At 37.7% G+C, this 19,933-nt stretch overlaps 1 protein-coding gene and 1 pseudogene across 3 annotated transcripts in view; both read left to right on the top strand.

The window, feature by feature from the left end:
- Positions 1-8,952, top strand: part of clint1b (clathrin interactor 1b) — a 40,004-nt gene extending 31,052 nt beyond the window's left edge. The window contains exons 9-12 of one of the 2 annotated variants that reach the window (XM_077196094.1): positions 161-238; positions 2,244-2,509; positions 3,676-3,850; positions 7,186-8,952. In XM_077196094.1, the coding sequence (XP_077052209.1) occupies positions 161-238; positions 2,244-2,509; positions 3,676-3,850; positions 7,186-7,511 (845 nt within the window). In that variant the 3' untranslated portion in view covers positions 7,512-8,952. The remainder of the gene's footprint in view (positions 1-160; positions 239-2,243; positions 2,510-3,675; positions 3,851-7,185) is intronic. The other variant, XM_077196105.1, reaches the window with a different exon arrangement.
- A 1,302-nt stretch (positions 8,953-10,254) lies between these two features.
- Positions 10,255-15,269, top strand: LOC143702330 (uncharacterized; annotated as a pseudogene). The gene is made up of 6 exons (XR_013190426.1): positions 10,255-10,869; positions 10,960-11,095; positions 11,384-11,620; positions 12,171-12,332; positions 14,726-14,840; positions 14,979-15,269. The product of XR_013190426.1 is annotated as an uncharacterized LOC143702330 (transcript).
- Positions 15,270-19,933: the final 4,664 nt, after the last annotated feature.

Below are 19,933 nucleotides of genomic sequence, written 5' to 3'. Positions count from 1 at the left end.
GTTTTGATTTTCGATCAAACCTTTAAAAAAATCTCGCCGACCCCAAACTTTTGAAACGGGGGTGTACGTACTCGTATGTTTTTGCCCTGTTTACTTGCAATTCTCAATAATATTATATAATTTCTTTGTAAAGACTATGCGTCGTCTTGATTGTTTACAGTTGGAAGCTCAGATCTCATTGGTGACTTTGCTGACTTTTCCTCACCTTCTGCCTCTGCCAGTCTCCCGTCAGCTGCTGGTATGTGTGATCCAACTGCACATCCTTCAAGATCACATGCAGAGTACAATCCTTAACAGGACCAAAATTATGTTTTTCCCTCACCTGATAATAATTGATGATCTGTTTTCATGGAAAAAACATTAAAATTTAGTAATGTGAAAAGTGTATTCTGAACACTCAAACCAGTCAGAGGTACAGGTGTGCTTGGATTAGAAAAAAATATATATATATCGTAAGTATCAAAGTATGTTTTGGAGAAGCAAAATTCTAGAGTTACTAGAAATTTTCCATTTTAAAAGTAGCTTTTCTTTAGCCTACATTTGCATCCCTTTGACCTAAATTTGTATTTTATTTACTTGCCAAAGCAATTTCTATGCTCCGTTCGTGCTTGGCGAATTACTTTTAATCTAACATCCGCAAAATTTGTCCCATTTGAGCATTTAGGAAGTTATCACAGCAATTCAACGTGTCCCACATTACAGAGAGAAATGGGTGGGCTTGAGTTGACTTTTCCCATCATTCCCTGAATCTCTGCCCTCCCCTCGCCTCAATGCAGAGCGAGTGGCAATTTGCTGGTGGGCAGTGGGATGACAATTCTGTTGGCTTGTCTGAAATATGATTGGAGTAGCAACACACGACGCAGTGAAATATTGATGAATGACTGAGGGGTCCAGATGGACCAACTACCTGCTGAGTATTATGAGCACAGACACATGTCAGCTCCCATCATTCATGCTCCATCTCCTCTGACAGAGACTCGCTCCTTAAGAGCAGTGTGTGCGTGTGTGAGGATCCAGTTAGAAGTCTCATGAATGGCCACACAACAGTGAACCAATAACCATGTAAGTAGGAGAATTAACGCAAATCAATAATCAACGTGTATGTGAGCATAAATATAGGGGGAATGTATGCCAATATATAAATGGCATGTGGGAAAAACATGCAGAAACAAACAAGGGACAAAAAAAAAGTGTTTTATTTATGTGCGTGTATATAAGTTACTTACATTAAAAGTAACGCATTACAATATTGCGTTACTTCCTAAAAAGTTACCAATTGCATTATTTAGGATGCAGGACACTCTTACTTCAGCAATAAAAACATAACAAATAATGTAACAAGTCGGTCAATACATGGGAAAACAAAGTAACTTGCAAATAGTTTGAAGTAACCTGGATATTTTGTTGTTAATTTAAAAGTAATGCATTGCTTTACTAGTTACTTCAAAAAAAGTAATCTGAAACTAGTAGTGGTAAGTCACTGTCAGTGACTCATTCATTCAGTGAGTCATTCATTCAACTGATTCATGCAAACAGAATTTATTAATGAGTCACTGAATCAGTGGCTCACTCGATTCGTTCATTGAGTAATTAATCACTGCTGTGTGTAATTAATCACAGACGGTTCTGCTGTGACTTTGTTTGGAACTAATTTTATTGGAGAAATTAAGCGATAACAGACAATATTGACAATATTGTGACTAAAATCTTACACAATATTAACTTGTTCATTGGGGCATTTTTGCCCTCATATATTGAATTTTTATATGTATACATGTATGCAAGGCTACATTTATTTCATTAAAAATTAAGTAAAACATATCATGAAATATTATTACAATTAAAAAAAAAAATCTATTTTAATGTATTTTAAAATGTAAAGTATTCCTGTGATGGTAAAGCTGAATTTCCAGCAGTCTTCAGTGTCACATGATCCTACATAAATCATTCTGATGTGGTGCTCAAGGAACATTTCTTATAATCACAGTTGAAAGTGGTTGTGCTGCTTAAATCATTTTTCTTTTAATTCTTTGGTTAGAAAGTTAAGAGAACAGCATTTATTTGAAATTAGTTTTTTTTTTTTTTGTAATGTAAAAGTCTTTTAAGAAGTAATTTTTGATTAATGCTTCGTTGCTGAATAAAATATATAATTTCTTAGTAGAAAAAAAAAATCTTACTGACCCCAAACATTTGAACACTTGTTTGTATATGTGTGTGTGTTTAATGGTTCGCTGTCGTCTCAGGTTCGCTGTCTACTGGTAACGGTGAGTTTGGTGACTGGAACGCCTTCTCCTCCACCAGTCCTCCTGCTGCCGCTTCTCAATCTGCCATCCCAGACCTGTTCAGTGACGTACCCGCTCCGGCCGCCCCCGCGCCCACATCCATCCAACCTCCTTCCGCTGACCTCTTTGACCTGATGGCCCTCAACAACAGCAGCCTCAGCGCATCCCAAAGCATGACCTTCAACATGTGCTCGCAGAACGCAACCACACCTCTGTCCAGATCACAGGTAAACAGAGTTCACTGTATCCGAAAGACTTCTCTGAAAAGCAGATCTGCCATTCTGTACTCGTTTCGCGTAGCAGGTACGGATTTTGACCTCTTAGCACGATGGTATGATTTGCGACTCTAAATCATGCTTGTGACGCCTTTGTGTTCTGCACTTCTGTCAACAAAGACATTAAAATTAACCATCTATTTTCTAAATGCATATTAAGTCAGATTCACACTGTACGATTTTGGTCGTCTGTAACTAATTTTAAAAGATTCCTCTGATCTTAGACCAGTCTAGTTTTTGAGTCTATAGTTTTTGATTGCTAGTTTGACGTGTTCTCTGACAGCTGATTAAAGACCATTGCGATCAAATTTTACCTACGATGAAATCCTGCCAGTGTCAGAAGTTTTGAAACACAATCCTGCAGTGTGGCTTCTCCTACGACACCGGTCAAATCAGTTGATGACTTAATGACTCAATTAGTGTGACAATAACAAACCACCACTTCCTCCACACATATTTCTGCATTTTCAAGACAAGTTTTCTGGCAACCATTTCAGTCCCACATGTAAATGCAGCTCACTGTCACCAAATGCAAGCCCACCAAAGGCTGGGCTTGCATGTTTGTTTTATAATAACAACAAAAAAATCTATTTCTGGCAAATGTAAAGGCCTTTTCACACTAAAGGTGAAATGAATAAACCAAGTTTAAGGAAATGCAAATTCACTTCTGTACAGTAGAGGGCTTCGCACCTTTCGGCTGTCCTACCATTCTGAATTACAGAAGAATAGGACACAGCATTAAAAACAAAAATGAAACGCACATGATGTTTATCTTAAGTCATTTTTGCTTATTAGTATGGTTGAATTGGATCATTGGAAGGTCAGCAGCAAAGACATTGGTTAATAAAGAGAGATTAAATGCATAGTATAGTATATTTGTGTAACATTTAATTATTGCAGGTTTGCATTTCACTGTTTTTATTTATACTGAGGAATAGTGAATATTTTTTTAGTTATTAATTTAGGCATTCATTTTACTAGGAACTTTCCCCAACACTGCATACATCACCAGAGGGAAGTCTGGCGTTTTCACCAGAAGATCTAGTTACGACATTCTGATTAAACATTATAAAAAATAAATAATTGCAGTAATTTACTTGCTGCTCTTTCTTTGTCAGACAATAGGGGGTCCATTATTGACTCAGCAGATGGGACTACAGAAGTCAGGGGGGAAGGTACCAATGCCCGCCACCTGGTCAGACCCAAGCGTCAACATCAGCCTGGATTTCCTGTCTGCAGGCCTGAATCCTCCCAAGCCCACACAGCCCACACTCAATACCATGATACAGCAAGGTTAGAAATCCCATTGCTTGACAATTATCTTTAGGATTCAAACCAGATTGTCTTGCTTTGAGTTGATAGTAGCTTGTTCTTTGAGGTAAAAATGTGTAAATATGTGGCGCAAAGTGTATAAAAATACAATGTTCAGACATCATATGGGAGGAAATGCGTTAACATTTCAAGAGGAAAGCTATTCAAACATGTTCATAATCGCCTATACAGACAATCCACAAGTTTCCTACGTCCCATGAGGCCTTGCGTCAAAAGTGGGCGCGTCTTCCGGTTCGAAGTAAACAAGCGAGACGTGACACTCGTTCATTCATTCAACAAGATGTAACGTTAGCGATCCAAACTTGCTATCGATGTGGGAACATAACTTCAACGAAATTAAAGAAGGGTGAAATAGCTGTAACTTAGGCTACTTAGGGATGTTTCGATTACATTTTCTTAGTCGATCGTCGGGAGAATTATCGATCGACTAACGTTATAGGCTAAACTAATATTTATATTAAAATATATTATTATTTAACTTTTTATAAATTAAAAATGCAATAATAATACAGCGTGTTTTTCCACGATGAATTCTTTATTACTAGAAGATCAACTTGTGGCAGTTGAACTGGACGTTCGGTTAGGCTAAACTTGAAGATGCGCTGCGGTGCTCTGGAACCTGCCGCTGCGAGCCGGCGTTTCTTAAACAGAGACCCGCGTTTGATCCTAAATAATAATAAAAAAAAGAATCATGTTAAATATGCTGTAACATACGCAATATAAAACCGAAATCGATCCACGAACCTGTGTCGCACCCGGTCTGGGAAGGCAGAATTTCAACTCCCAGAGTTATCCTTCCCGTCCAGATCCAATAGGCTATAGCATATCTTTAAATTACTGTTAGTAGCCTATTATTTGAAGTTAACATTATACAAAACAATACCACAAAAAATGCATTTAATGTATTAAAACTTCTGTTTATATATCATACTCCATTAATAAAGGAGTCCAGACATTAGAAAAATATAACGCATGCATTTTATATTTATTATGAGGGAAATACACATGCGTAGCGCAACATGTGTTGCGGACGTGACACAAAAAAATCTTTAAATTTTTAGGTGGCAATTTCTTTTTTTTAGTAATTCTGTGAAATATGTGAATTACACTGCACAAACATACTACCCACTGGATGAAGAAGGGTTGGCTCTCCACAGAAAATAAAATATTCATTTCATTTTATTTTTCATGTTTGCATTTATGAGGAAAAAACAATGTCACGGACGTGACAGTTCCCTGAAAGGGAATTTTGTTTTGTATTAATTGTGTCTTCATTTTAATCAATGTTTCATCAACAAATTACCTGGATTTAATAAATAATAAGTAAATATAGCAGACAATAATATCACCACACGGAGGCGCCGGCGCCTGAACTGCAGCTAGTCTCATAAATGAACCGAAACTCAGCATAGTCTACTTGCCTTACTGACCTGAGAAATATATATCAGAATCAGAAAGAACTTTATTGCCAAGTGTGCTTGCACACACAAGGAATTTTCCTTGGTACTGAAGCTTCCAGTGCACATATACAAATACAACAAGAAACATTTACAAATTCTAAGAATAAAAATTATAAAAAAATATGAAAATACTATAAAATAAAAATATATACGGTCATTTGTATATAAATATATATATTATCTACAGAACGCTTGAAATGTCTTAAACGGAACAATTCAAAACGAAAGAAAACTATGTAATCCGTATGAAATGTGCATTTTTCTCCGGCGCGTTCACTACTGTGAAGATCGCGAGTCAGCATCGACACAGAAAACACTTGTCTATTAATAAAGAGCCTAGTTAAAATGTATCATTGCTATATTTTACATATTCATAATCATTACTTTTGCCGGTTCTTTGTGACAGCTTTTATGTGTTTTATTGGCAGCGCCACCCTTACATGTTACATGAACACGTCTGCATCAGCACAGAAAACATGGAGATGTTTATATAATGGGATAATTGTAGGCTATAATAAAATTGGCCACTGAATTAGCACATGTTGTCCATGAGCTCCGTAACGGCATCTCTCATAAAGGTTTGCGACTTAGTTTAAATAGTAAAAAATTGATCCGAAAATAAAAGAAAACACCTAGCCTCTTCGCTAAATAGCACACAAAATACCATTGTTATGCTACTTCCACCGCCTGACCGGAAGTTGCACCCACTTTATTTTTTACAGTAGCGCCCCCCGGAAACAGGTGGATAACACACAAGTGCGGACACATTTAAGCATTTCAATGGGCTTAAAAAGCTGATTTTGTTCATAAATAACTGATAGTCACGGCCTAAATAAGATTTCACTGACAAAAATCAATACTAAAATTCATTAGTTATTTTCGCCATTATTTGGTCACACATTCGATCTTTGAAGATATTCCTGTTCTTGGCTCATTTTGAGCGGATCATTGAATCAGTGAGTTGACTCAAGAACAGTTGCAACTGTAGCCCCTGGTTTCACAGGCAAGGCTCAAGGCCCTTGCACACTGAGTCCGAAATTTTCACACGTTAAAAAATAAATACGACCTCACGTTGTGCAAATCACGCTTGCACACTGCCAGACTTTTGTCCATCATAAAAAAAATTGGATCAGGTTCGATTTTCTGCGTTTTTCGCATCCGTAGCAAGCAGTTTGAATGGTGTTTTGACAATTCAGAGCCACCGAATATGAAAAATAATGAAATTATATGAAAATTTCAGACTCAGTGTGCAAGGGCCTTTAAGCTAGTCCCAGACTAAAATGGTTGTTTGAGCTGTTTTAACTGAAAGCAACTTGCACTGGCATATCTTAAAATATGTAAGTGCCATTGTTTTGTCTCAAGATGCACACCAGTAATGTTTTTTTTCTAAGGCGCGTTTATAAAAGCTACTTCAATGTCTTAATTGAACTAAGGCTTAATCCTGTCTTACTCTAAGCCCGGTCTGTTAAACTGGGCCTGGAACTGCAATTCGCAAATGAATTGTTCAGTGTTATTTGTGAACTAACTCCATCAGGTCCATTGGAAAGAATCAACACGAGTCGGACATCGCTCTTACGATGGGGAGATTTCTTCAATTCGAAATAGCATGGAACGATATGTTTTAATGTAGTGAAGTAAAAAGTACAATATTATGCCAAAGTATGTAGTGAAATAAAAGTAAAAGTTCCCCAAAATTAAAATACTCTAAATACAGACCTGGAAGAAATATATTGTTACTGTCCACCACTGCTAATTGAGGTGCTTTCCCAGTCGTAAGTAATTGCATGTATTGTTTATTTGTCGAGAACTGTAATTTATAATATGTTTCTCATTTAGGTGTTCAGCCTCCCTTGAACATGGTCACCCAGAATTTGTCCGGAATGGCACTCAATGCCCAGCCGTCAGCAGGAGTGACCCCCATGATGGCCGGAGGGACCATGGGCATGGGAATGCCTCCTACTATGGCAACAGGCACCATGGGAATGGGCTCTGTGGGTATTGGAGGAATGCCTGTCAATCAAGGACTAATAGGCATGAATATGGTGCCTGCTGGAATAGGTGCCCTCGGTGTGCCCAGCATGAGTATTGGCCAGGGCATGAACCCCGCCATGGTGCAACCTAAACAAGATGCCTTTGCAAACTTTGGCAACTTTGGGAAATGAAGGCTGATCCACTCCAAGAGGGTTAACGGTCCAAATACACCTTCTCAAAAGAAGGAGCTGCATCCAGTAAAATGGACAAAACTAGCCAGTGTCACAACTCTTCAATCATTTGCCCCTATACGTCAACAGATACAGAGAAACAAAACACACACACAAGAATCTGCTTTTATTTTATGTGGGGTTGATAATCTGATTTCTCTTTTGTAAATGGTGCAAAACATATTGTATACTTTTAAAAGAAAAAAAAGATGGCTGTGTGCAGTTTGGTAAAAAAAAAATTCCACTGTTTCATAACAGAAACAGTTTTTTTTCCCTCCCTGTTCACCATTTAAAGTACATCTGATTTCAGAAATTACCTCATATTTTGCATCACTCATGCTGTGATTTAAAGGCTGTGAAGGGTTGACTGTAAATATCTCGGTGTGCAAAAAGTAAATTATTTGACTCACTTCTCAGATGGTGGTATAAGACGGGACAAACTACCACAGGTCCTTGTTTTTGTTTCCGATTTGAATTGTTACGGTGTGTCTGATACACCGTCACTCCTTATATTCCGTTATCACTCCAACATCTGTTATTTAGATGAATACGGTCAACAAGATTTTTTGTGTTCGTTTTTTTACAGACTATATCTGTGGATATAGTTTCAGTACTTTCGTGTAGCAAGCTGCCTGAGCGAAATTTGAAGTGTGCCTGCCGGTGAAAATGGCCACCATTTTAATAATACAAATTTTTATGAAGGTTATTAACTGTACTTGATGGATCCAAAACTGTTACATGAAAAGCATAAGTCATTACATTCTTAAATGATTTTTAGGGGTCTCTTCCAACCGAGTTTGAGAAAAATGTGCTTTGGTCGTAGCAGGAGTGGTGTTACACATTTCTATTAACTACTTGAATTGGTATTTATAATGCCTCATAATAACAGTCATATCCATTGTTCTTTTTTTTTTGCATGTCGATTTTACAGTTTTAAGCGTTTTGCGGGTCAGTTACATTTATGAAATGTCTGGTGGCTATGGAATCAATGAAGGCATTGTGAACCCTAAATGAAGTTTACTGGCCCTTTTTATTATTATTTTTACATTTGGTTTTGTCCATTTTCTCATATGCTGCTTTACACGTAAACAAACAAGGGGTCCTCCAACAGGCATTATGTTCCAAATGACCAAATCTTTATTTTATTACTATTTAGATTTATTCCATAGGGGTTTAGTTTCTTATTTTAATACTTAACATTATACAGAGAGATCATGTGCTTAAATACATTGTTCTAGACATGGGTAAATTCAGTAAACACTTTTTAGTTTATGCAAATGTAAAGAGAAACAGAAGATCAAGCGCCTCTTTTATTATAGTTTCTTTTCAGATAAATTTTTTTTGGGGGGGATTTTATTGTACTCAAAAGATTTTGTTTAACATTAAACGATTTCATCAAAAATGGTCTTTGCTACTTTAATGGTGAGTGGTCAGTAGGAGAGAGTAACACTTTAATTAGTGGATAATTGTTACGTTAATTTGATTTTGTTCATGAAAGTAGGTTTCTTGGTTTCTTAAACTTAGATGGATAATTCCTATCATTTTAATAAATTGGTAGTACTATAATTCAAAGAGGTGATTAGTGCCTCTATTGAAACCAAATCTGTTTCAAAAATGTATAATAAATTAAAAAACAGCTTTCCTATGATGGTCTCTTGATTCGGTACAGTAGAGAATCTCTCAAACGTCTTGTGTCCTGTGGCTCCCTCCAGTGTCGACACCAGGGTTAGTCACAACCCTATAAAGCCTCTGTAGGACTATCATATGATACATGCATTTTTATGTTCTTTAAATTATCAAATTGAACAAAACTTTGCTGAAAAACCTGTTGTATAGAATCTTCTACTCTGATATATGGTAATTTATATTACTAATATTTCAAAATGAACATTTACTGGACTGAAGCAACTTAGTTTACTTGATTATCCATACATTTTGAGAAAAATAATGCTAAAATACCGTATTTATCAAATATGATCCATCTGGCTTTTGAGGAAGGTTCATTTGTAGATTACAATCATTGAATTGCACAGGATTATATGTTTTGCCCCCACAATAAAAACTACTGAGCTTTTTGATTAATAGCTCCTTTATCATAGTATATGAGCCATAAATCCAGATTTATCAAGTATAAAAACATGAAACGCATACACATGGCTTTAGAGAGTTAGATGGTTCACCCAAAAATGAAAATTATCAATTACTCACCCTCAAGTTGTTTCAAACCTGTACGAGTTTCTTTCTTCTGTTGGACACAAAATAATTTTGAATAATGATGGTAACCAGACAGTTGATGGCATTCATTGACTTCCACAGTATTTTTCCCCTACTACTATGGAAGTCAATGACTACCGTCAACTTTTTGATTTCCTACATTCTTTAAAATATCATGTGTGTGTGTGTTCAACAGTAGGAAAAAAACTCATACAGGTTTGTAACAAATTGAGGGCGAGTAAATGATGATAAAATGTTCTTTTTTGGTTGAGCTTAGCTATACCTTTAAGAGGGCATGTGGAACTTTGAAAGTAGCTCAACCGACTTTACCCACATAACGGTTTTATTAATATTATAAATAATAATAATTATTGTTACTTCATTTTATTTTATTTTAATTGTGGGTTTATGTGGCCCGACAATGAAATTGACCCAAATACAATTTTGGATAAATATCGGATGAGAATTTACGAATTGCTCTTGATGTCGTCACCCTCGCGAGAATCGATCATCTGACGTTTAGAAACAATGTTTGTTTTTGTTTTCTTGAAGGATGCAGGAGTGTAATTTGAGACATTCCACGACCGTTACTGTTGAGTTACGACAGGCTGACAAACTAATGGACAGACACCCCAAAATGAGAGCGAGGTTGAGGTTCAGAGAAGCTGAAGAAGGTTCAACAACTGATGAAGCGGAACCCAAATGTGAACGAGAAGCAGAAGAAAATGGTATTTTTATAGCTAATAGTTCTATCGAAGCTCAACGAGTCGGTTACCGAACTGAAGTTAACAGTTTGACGACTCACAGACAAGATCAACCACCGCATGAAGATTACAACTCAGTCAACATGTCGGTGACAAGAGACTTTGGTATTGAACAGGAAAACGCTGACATGGATAACGTTATATGTCCACTTCATCCCTCGGTTCAAGATTCACTGGAGATGGGAGATCACGCACTTTCCTCGTCAAACATTTCGCAGGTTTCTTCACCTAAAGGCACGCATCAGTCATTTAAATATCAGCCATTTAATTCTAATTTGTCCAGTGACGCGCCTTTCCCAGAAACAAACTATCAGCTAATCGGCGTGCCGCCTTTTCAGATGGTAAACAATCAGCAAATCAGCCATTCGTATTTTCCGTTGGTAAACCATCAGCCACTTATAACGGCGCCTTTTCCAATGCTATACCATCAGCCAATCCTGGAGGCGCCATTTCCGATAGTAAACCATCAACCAATTAGCGAGGCGCCTGTAAACAACCGTGAGCCAATCAACGAGGCTTCTGTGCAAGACTATATCCAAGGGCTTAATTTTACACAGTCGACTTCAGGTAGGTGAGGGGAGGGATATTAACCATAACTCTAAAAAAAAGCGCCATTCTCTTCCTTTACATTTCTATTTCAAGCACTAATTTTAAAGTATAGCTGTAAAGATAAAAGTTACATTTAATTATTATACTTTTTATGGTTCAAGATAAGAGTTTTTAGCTTTAGGGAAAAAAGGAAAATAATTGGTTAAGTGACACATTTACTTCATGGCCTAAGCACTTTTATGACTATGTAAAGTTTTCATGTGCATGCAAGATGCAACATTACATTTGAATTGTTTTTGTGAGCAGAAAGTAAGGTGGCAAGATCGCAGAACAAAAATGTGTCTATCAAAAGACCCATGAATGCCTTCATATTATGGTCAAAGATTCACCGACCCACCTTGTCTAAGGCCTACCCTATTACCAGCCACTGCGACATCAGTGTCCTGCTGGGGTTAGAATGGAACAAACTGTCTGAAGAGCAGAAGGAGCCATACTACGTGGAAGCACGTAAAATCAAGGCAGAACACATGCGGAAGTACCCAGGTAATCTATGCGGAAATATTCGAAGACATTAAAGTGTCCCTAGGCTATTTTAAAGGTTCCTAGTTTTGTTTTGGAGGTCTCCTACAATTAGTTTATATGCATCCAAAGTGTTAAAAAACACTTTAATTTTCTTATAATATACATTGCAGCTTCACCTCCTTTCTCACAGTGTACCGGTTTAATGGATAAAGCAGTGGTTTTCAATCTTAGTCCTGGGGACCCACTGCATATTTTGTATTCCTCTCTTATTCAACACAGCTGATTCAGATCATCAGCTCGAGAGATCCATACACTGAACAGAGTGTGTCAGAAGTGAGGGACGGACAAAATGTGCAGTGTGTGGGGTCCCCAGGACTTAATTTATCATGTACTTTGATCTTTGGGACTTTGCGGACCTTTTACCTTCACAAACTGATATATTACATGCTACATAAAAGGTAAAATTCAGGGTGGGGGGAGGCAATATAGGGGCACTTTAAAAGGCATACATAGATTCTCTTTTGAAACTGCTTCTGGTTTTTTTTTTTCTCATTTTTCTGCATTAAAACAGATTGGGTCTATCAGCCAAAGAAGCGTTCCGTCCCCAGAGGACCGACGGCCATCCCTGCTGGGACCCCAATCTCCTCACTCTCCAGTCTGACATTGGCACCGAGATCTAACCCTTACCCATCAGTCAGAGACGTCAGAGGGCAGAGCACTCTTATTCCTCCAGGTTCTGCTACTTATTTGTGTCCCTGTCTTTGAATATACCACGTTCAGTATAAGTTAAAGGATTAATTCGCTTAAAAATGACAATTCTGTCATCATTTACTGACCCTCAAGTTGTTTCAAACCTGTATGAATTTTTTTCTTCTGCTTAACACAATAGATGTTATTTTGATGAATGTCGGTAACCACACAGTTGATGGACCCCATTGACTTCCATAGTAGGAAAAAAAATACTATGGAAGTCAATGGGGTCCATCAATTGTTACTGACATTCTAAGCCGTTGACTTAGAAGTCTAAAAAGTCTAAGGGTCATATGCCCCTTAAATTTGATTTTAGTGAGTATATGCCTTAACATTACTGCAGAAAGGATAGACACGGGTACAGTAGGTCTTTGATACTGTCCAGATTGGCAGTAATAAACCCACCTTCATTGTCTTTATTGTGCTTGATTTAAAATTAGGGCTGCAACAACTAATCGATAAAATCGATTATAATCGATTATGGAAATCGTTGTCAACGAATGTCATTATCGATTAGTTGGTCTGCTTACGTCACGGGGAGCGTTTACTGGTACGCACACACACGCAAGGTCTCTCTCCCTCAGGCGCTCTGCCGAGCGCGCGCGCTACACGGTTTGGAGCAGTCTCTTCTGTCTCGCATGCGCTTTCTAGATTTCGGGAGTTTGAACTAATTCGCGGGCATCAGCGAGCCGCAATCAATATGCGGGAGACTCTCGGGACTTCCGGGATGTCTGTATTTTGTCTCGAGCATCAGGTTGTGCAATCAGTTCGCTCCCAACGTAAGTGATGGATTAAAATAGCGCTACCGCAGAAATAGGTTAAATTAAAACGGTGTTTACAAAGTGAAGCATTAAATACAAAGGCAGTTAATAACAGCAGCAGTAAAATATTGTTTTTTAGTCACTGTAGTCAGTGGTTTTCAGCGAATGCTTGTGCACTAATGCATAATTTCTCCTGTCCTTTACTCAAGCCTGTTAGCTTGCTGGGTAACGTTACCTCCATTCCGTTCTCTTTTTATAGCATTTGTCTACTAAGTTTTAATTGTTTTTCAAACGCGATCTACTGCGGCTCTACATTCACACAATTGTTTTCAGTCTTTCTATATTTATTTAATCAATTTATCCTTATATTATATTATTTTCGTATTATATATATAATATAGGCCTATATTATATTCTTTATCCTTATATTCCTTATATATAATACATTTTAAATAAAAATTAAATGAATTATATATTTTAGATGTTTTTAGTTTGTTTTTAGTTCAGATATTCACATCTGAACAACATGTCTGTGTAAATTTGTTTTAACAAAAATTTTGTTAAAACATAATATGTTGGATATCATTTTTTTAACAATAATCATGTTTGTCAACTTGCCATCAGCAATTATCATTAAAAACAATGCAAATATTGATATTAGTAAAACTCAATGTGTGGCTTTTGCACTTTTTAAAGTACACTTTTACACATAAATACCCTGATTTACGGTTTTATTTAGTTATAATAAAAAAAAATCTAATTTAATTTCTATCCGATTAATCGATTAATCGAAAAAATAATCGTCCGATTAATCGATTATCAAAATAATCGTTAGTTGCAGCCCTATTTAAAATAAAAGGAGCTTTAAAAAGTCCTTGAATCATAAGACGACTGTGTATGTAATAACCTGTTTTATTCTTTCCAAGTTTTCCCAAGTTATAGTGTCTCTGAGCCCTCAAACTAATGATATTTCAGACATGATATACATTAATTAATAACACTAAACACTAATTGATTAAAGGGATAGTTCACCCAAAAATGAAAATTCTGTCAGTAATTACTCCCACTCATATTGTTCAAACCCCGTAAGACCTTCGTTCATCTTCGGAACACGAATTAAGATATTTTTGATGAAATCTGAGAGCTGGATCATGGAAGCCTATGGAGGTTCTTCAGGGATTGAAACTTGCCGGCCTCGAAAAGTTATTAAAGACATCGTTAAAATAGTCCAAGTGACTACAGTGGCTCAATCTTAAGTTTATCAAGCGACGAGAATACTTTTTGTGCGCAAAAACAAACAAATCTAACGACTTTATTACAACTATTCATTTCCTTCTCTGTGGGCCTAGAGTCAGTTAACGTAGTGTGTTAGCTCAGAGCTACGTCACACGTAGGCTCACTATTGGCCGACGCTGGTCATGTGTGTGATGCGTGTGACGTACAACAACAGAAGCCTACGCTATTACACTAGTGAACTATCCCTTTAAGCTTACTGATATTTTAAAGGTTTTTTTCTTTAAACCATCCAAGATTTGAATTATTTGGATCATTCTGTTAATAGCCTGGTTAAACATGATATGAAGCCAAATTACTTTTCACCCTTTTGTTTTGTCAGCCAACATAAACCAAAGCTTGGAGATGCAACAAGGTGTTCCCAACAGTCTTCACTCCGCTTCTCACTGTATCTTCTCTGCAAACCTCCACATGACCGGACCGCAGTTCTACCCAGAGTGAGCTTTCAACCCCCCCCCCCCCCCCCCTATATTGTATTGTGCTTTTTTTTTCTGTAAATATAAATTCTCAAATTAACATTTTATAATAAATGCTACTTTTCATATGCTGAAACCAAAATTTAATTTTTCTCACAGATCCAACCCACATTCAAACTATTCTAGCCATGTCACTGACTTTGAGACATTATGAAGACCAGAGGCATGAGACACTGAATCGTGAATATTCCCTCCATGACGATAATTAAGAGGAAAGTCTTTTCATTAATTCTAGACTTCTGGATTCCTGTTTGTTCTCTTGACTGGACTGCAGAGAGTGTGTGTCCATTTTCATATGCCTACTGTATTAGTAATTGATTGTTTTTTACAGGTCATTATTTTATTTTTTTTAAGGTTCTGTAAAAATAAAAATGTTTTGAATGTCCTGCATTCGGGAGTGTCTGCATGTTCATGAACAATGGAAGGGAATGAGAAACATGCAGTATCTGTTATGAATCAGATCAGGATCTGAATTGTGATTGCCAATAATTTGTAAATGCCACTGAAGTGGTGTATCACAGATTTAATTATTTTACTCAACTACCAGACCCAGACTTTTAATAATATGAAAAGTCCATTAAATATATGTATTGCAACATCTTATTGCTAAATCTGAAAGATGTGATGTGTGTATAGAAAGACTGCTTTATATGTAACATCAATACGGATACAAATAGAACATTTAGGAAACATTGGAACAATGTCTCAGCAGAACTGGAACAACAGGTGAGACAGCCCATGACATCCTGTAAATTGAAAAATATTTACTTGGATAAACAAGGTTGGGGTCAGTCAGAGGAGGAAAAATAAATAATAATAATAGATGTAAAGTACGATAATAAATTAAATGTATAATAATCATGATAAATAAAGTAAAAATCAACAGTTGTACCTCAAAATGACTTTTCTGTTCAGTCTTTTCACCTTCAAATGAGCATTTTGGAGATTGTGAAAACAATCCTTTTCTCAGGCCAAAACTACTAATTACATGATGAAAATTTTAGTTAGTAACGTACTCTAGAGATTACTCATTTTAGGTAATGTATTCAGACTAGTTTGATTACTTTTGACCTATCTTGTTTATCTCTTAGATCTGAATGAGATTATTGCATACCATATTGATATATTAAGAGAGAGAGAGAGAGCGAGAGAGAAAATATTTTCCGAAAATATTACAACATAAAATGCATTAAGCATTATGTAGTGTAGGAACCATAAACTGACTACGCCACCTCCTTACTTAAGGCAGGAGGAGCCCTCTACAGGTCACAATATGGATTTGGACAACAGATGTAGTTTATAAAAATATAACAATTTTATTGTTCCAATAAAACCATCAAATGTTAAAACGTGTTGATAATAACAGTCACAAAAAAATTAGAATTAGCTCTCCTCAAGACTGCAAGAGGGGCGGGCCTGCCCTTGTGGACCTCCTACCACCTGTAAGAGACAAGAGAAAACAGAAGAAACCCCACAGCATACACCGCAAATAAGTAGTAACCTTTAAGTCACTATTTCAGTGCCAACCTCAAGTACACACCACACAGCAGTGTCACACCACCCAAATCACACCGAAGGAGGCTTTAGTGTAGATGCAGGCCCGGCCCTGTACAAAAGTCTTTGAGCACTGGAACATACAAAAAGAGGAGAGCAGTACCAGGAAACAAAGAAAAACAATTTTTAAGATCAAAATCAATCTCGAATAACAACAACAATAAACACAATATAAATCTAAAATATACAAGAAACAGTGGCTGGTCTGCCCCTTTAACAATAAAGGACACATGCATGTTAGTACACATCAATGCAGCCCACAATATAAAACAATCAAACAAAACATTGCCTACTTTAGCGAAAGTACAGCTGCAACACAGTTACCCAATCTCAGCTCTCAATCCCCAAACCTGATTGATAAAGGGTACTAAAACAAGAGAAGAGATTACTACATCAACTACATTTGTCTGTTAATTGCATCAAACTCACAAACGATCGGTCTTAGTGTATACTGCGTTTACCAGTATTCAGAATTCCAACACGGCCGTCAGCCCATTGAAGGTACCGCAGCAATAAATGTTTGTCTGCCTCGCTTCCCAGACAGAGAATAAACCCTCTTAAATAATCAGCCTAAAAGAAAAACATAACAGAAAGATGGGATTGCGCCGTTAAGGTGCAATCATTCCACACAAACAAAACCTACCTATATGAAAGGGTACAGAGACTGCCAGTTGAGCGCAACAAACACACGCCAGAACAATCACCACCTGTTGCTGTAAGAACCCTTTATGCGGTCCTAATGATAGAACTAACCACCTGCACCTGAAACTGATTGCTGGCCGGTCTCCTCCCACAATTACATTATGCCAGTGTTTCCCAAACTAAAGTTAATCAAAAAAACTAGTGAAAAATATTTTAGAACTCTTGTGAAGAATGTTGGTAGACAGTTGACGGTACCTTATTGACTTCGTAGGGAAAAAAATGACTGTGGAAGTCAATGGGTGCCGTCAACTGTTTGATTAACAACATTCTTCAAAATGTCTTCTTTTGAGTTCAACAGAACAAAGAAACTCATACAGGTTTGGAACAACTTTAGGATTAGTAAATGATGACAGAATTTTAATTTTTGGGTGAACTATATTCAATTTAAGTAGATAATCGTTTCACTCCCATTTTTGTCGTTTCTCCTATTAAATCCAGTCCCGTCTGACGTGAAGGTTGTCAGCTAGTAAAATTATGCTGCCACATTTTGGCTAAAATAGAAGGAAGTATCACATGTCATCATTTTCTTTTTAAGCAACAGGGCAGCAGCGGCGATCGAGAGAGTTAATACAGTAGTTGCTCGAGTCAATGCGTAAGTTTACATTTTAATTACTGTTATACAGTGTTGGGTGTAATTACCAAGTATTCTAAATACTGTAATTTAATTAATGGGATTACTCTTTATTCTTCTGTAATATAAAGTAAAATATGATGTCATTGCATTAAATACTGCATAGACTATAGAACAATTCTGTATAAAACAACATTGGATTTAACATAAAAAAATTTTTAAAGGTATATAATGTAACCTTCTCTCTTTGGTCAATTCAAGAATAATTCATGCAATTGTATATTATTAATTTGAAAGTATTAAAAGTGCAGTTTATTGTCTCTTTTTGTATTGTTCAATTTGTTGAGGTTGATATGGGATTTATAAAGTAATTAGTAATAAGTAGACCAATACTTTCTAGAGATAGTAATTATTACATTAATCACTGTTGAAGATGTCATTTGTAGTTAGTAATTAATAACTATTTTAGAGTAACTTACCCAACTGTTATAATATCAGAGGTGAAACTGGAAGATGTTATTCAACCTAATTTTAATTTTCATGTAGGTGCAATCCTGCAGGCATTAAAAGAACATGCAGCAGCTAAAAATGAAATATAAAAACATAATTCAGTCAGGTAAGGCTTGAGCATATCATGGATGTAGGCTACTTGACTTTACAAGCATTATACATATTAAATAACTAAATAGCATCCGGTGTCTAGCAGTGCAGCAGCATTTTTGACATTGGTCTAATTAACACAATTAAATGTTCATTCTCATTTGACTTCTACTCAGCTAACAGAAAGAAGGAAGAGGCTCACAAAGATGGAGATGCAGAGGAGATGCAGAGGAGATGCAGTTGGAGATGCAGAGGAGATGCAGTTGGAGATGCAGAGGAGATGTAAATGCAGAGGAGATGGAGATGCAGAGGAGATGCAGAGGAGATGCAGAGGAGATGGAAATGCAGAGGGCATGGAGATGGAGATGGAGATGCAGATGGAGATGCAGAGGAGATGGAAATGCAGAGGAGATGGAGATGCAGAGGAGATGCAGAGGAGATGCAGATGAAGATGCAGAGGAGATGGAAATGCAGAGGAGATGCAGAGGAGATGCAGATGAAGATGCAGAGGAGATGGAGATGCAGATGGAGATGCAGAGGAGATGGAGATGCAGAGGAGATGCAGATGAAGATGCAGAGGAGATGCAGAGGAGATGGAAATGGAGATGCAGAGGAGATGGAAATGGAGATGCAGAGGAGATGGAAATGGAGATGCAGATGGAGATGCAGAGGAGATGCAGAGGAGATTGAGATGCAGATGGAGATGGAGATGCAGAGGAGATTGAGATGCAGATGGAGATGGAGATGCAGAGGAGATGCAGAGGAGATGCAGAGGAGATGCAGAGGAGATGCAGAAGAGATGCAGAGGAGATGGAGATGCAGAGGAGATGGAGATGCAGAGGAGATGGAGAGGAGATGGAGATGCAGAGGGGATGGAGATGCAGAGGAGATGGAGATGGAGATGCAGATGGAGATGCAGAGGGGATGGAGATGGAGATGCAGAGGAGATGGAGATGGAGATGCAGAGGAAATGCAGATGGAGATGCAGTGGGGATGGAGATGCAGAGGAGATGGAGATGCAGAGGGGATGGAGATGCAGAGGGGATGGAGATGCAGAGGAGATGGAGATGCAGAGGAGATGGAGATGCAGAGGAGATGGAGATGGAGATGCAGAGGAAATGCAGATGGAGATGCAGTGGGGATGGAGATGCAGAGGAGATGGAGATGCAGAGGAGATGGAGATGCAGAGGAGATGGAGATGCAGAGGAGATGGAGATGGAGATGCAGAGGAGATGGAGATGCAGAGGAGATGGAGATGCAGAGGAAATGCAGATGGAGATGCAGTGGGGATGGAGATGCAGAGGAGATGGAGATGCAGAGGAGATGGAGATGCAGAGGGGATGGAGATGCAGAGGAGATGGAGATGCAGAGGAGATGGAGATGCAGAGGAGATGGAGATGCAGAGGAGATGGAGATGCAGAGGAGATGGAGATGCAGAGGAGATGGAGATGCAGAGGAGATGGAGATGGAGATGCAGAGGAGATGCAGAGGAGATGGAGATGCAGAGGAGATGGAGATGCAGAGGAGATGGAGATGCAGAGGAGACGGAGATGGAGATGCAGATGGAGATTGAGATGCAGAGGAGATGGAGATGGAGATGCAGAGGAGATGGAGATGCAGAGGAGAT

This window comes from Siphateles boraxobius, unplaced genomic scaffold (assembly GCF_051911475.1).
Source record: "Siphateles boraxobius isolate OS27281-9 unplaced genomic scaffold, OSU_SipBor_1 11, whole genome shotgun sequence".
NCBI classification, from domain to species: Eukaryota; Metazoa; Chordata; class Actinopteri; order Cypriniformes; family Leuciscidae; genus Siphateles; species Siphateles boraxobius.
Note: the sequence above shows the minus strand (reverse complement) of the source record. Positions and strands in the feature narration are given on the sequence as shown.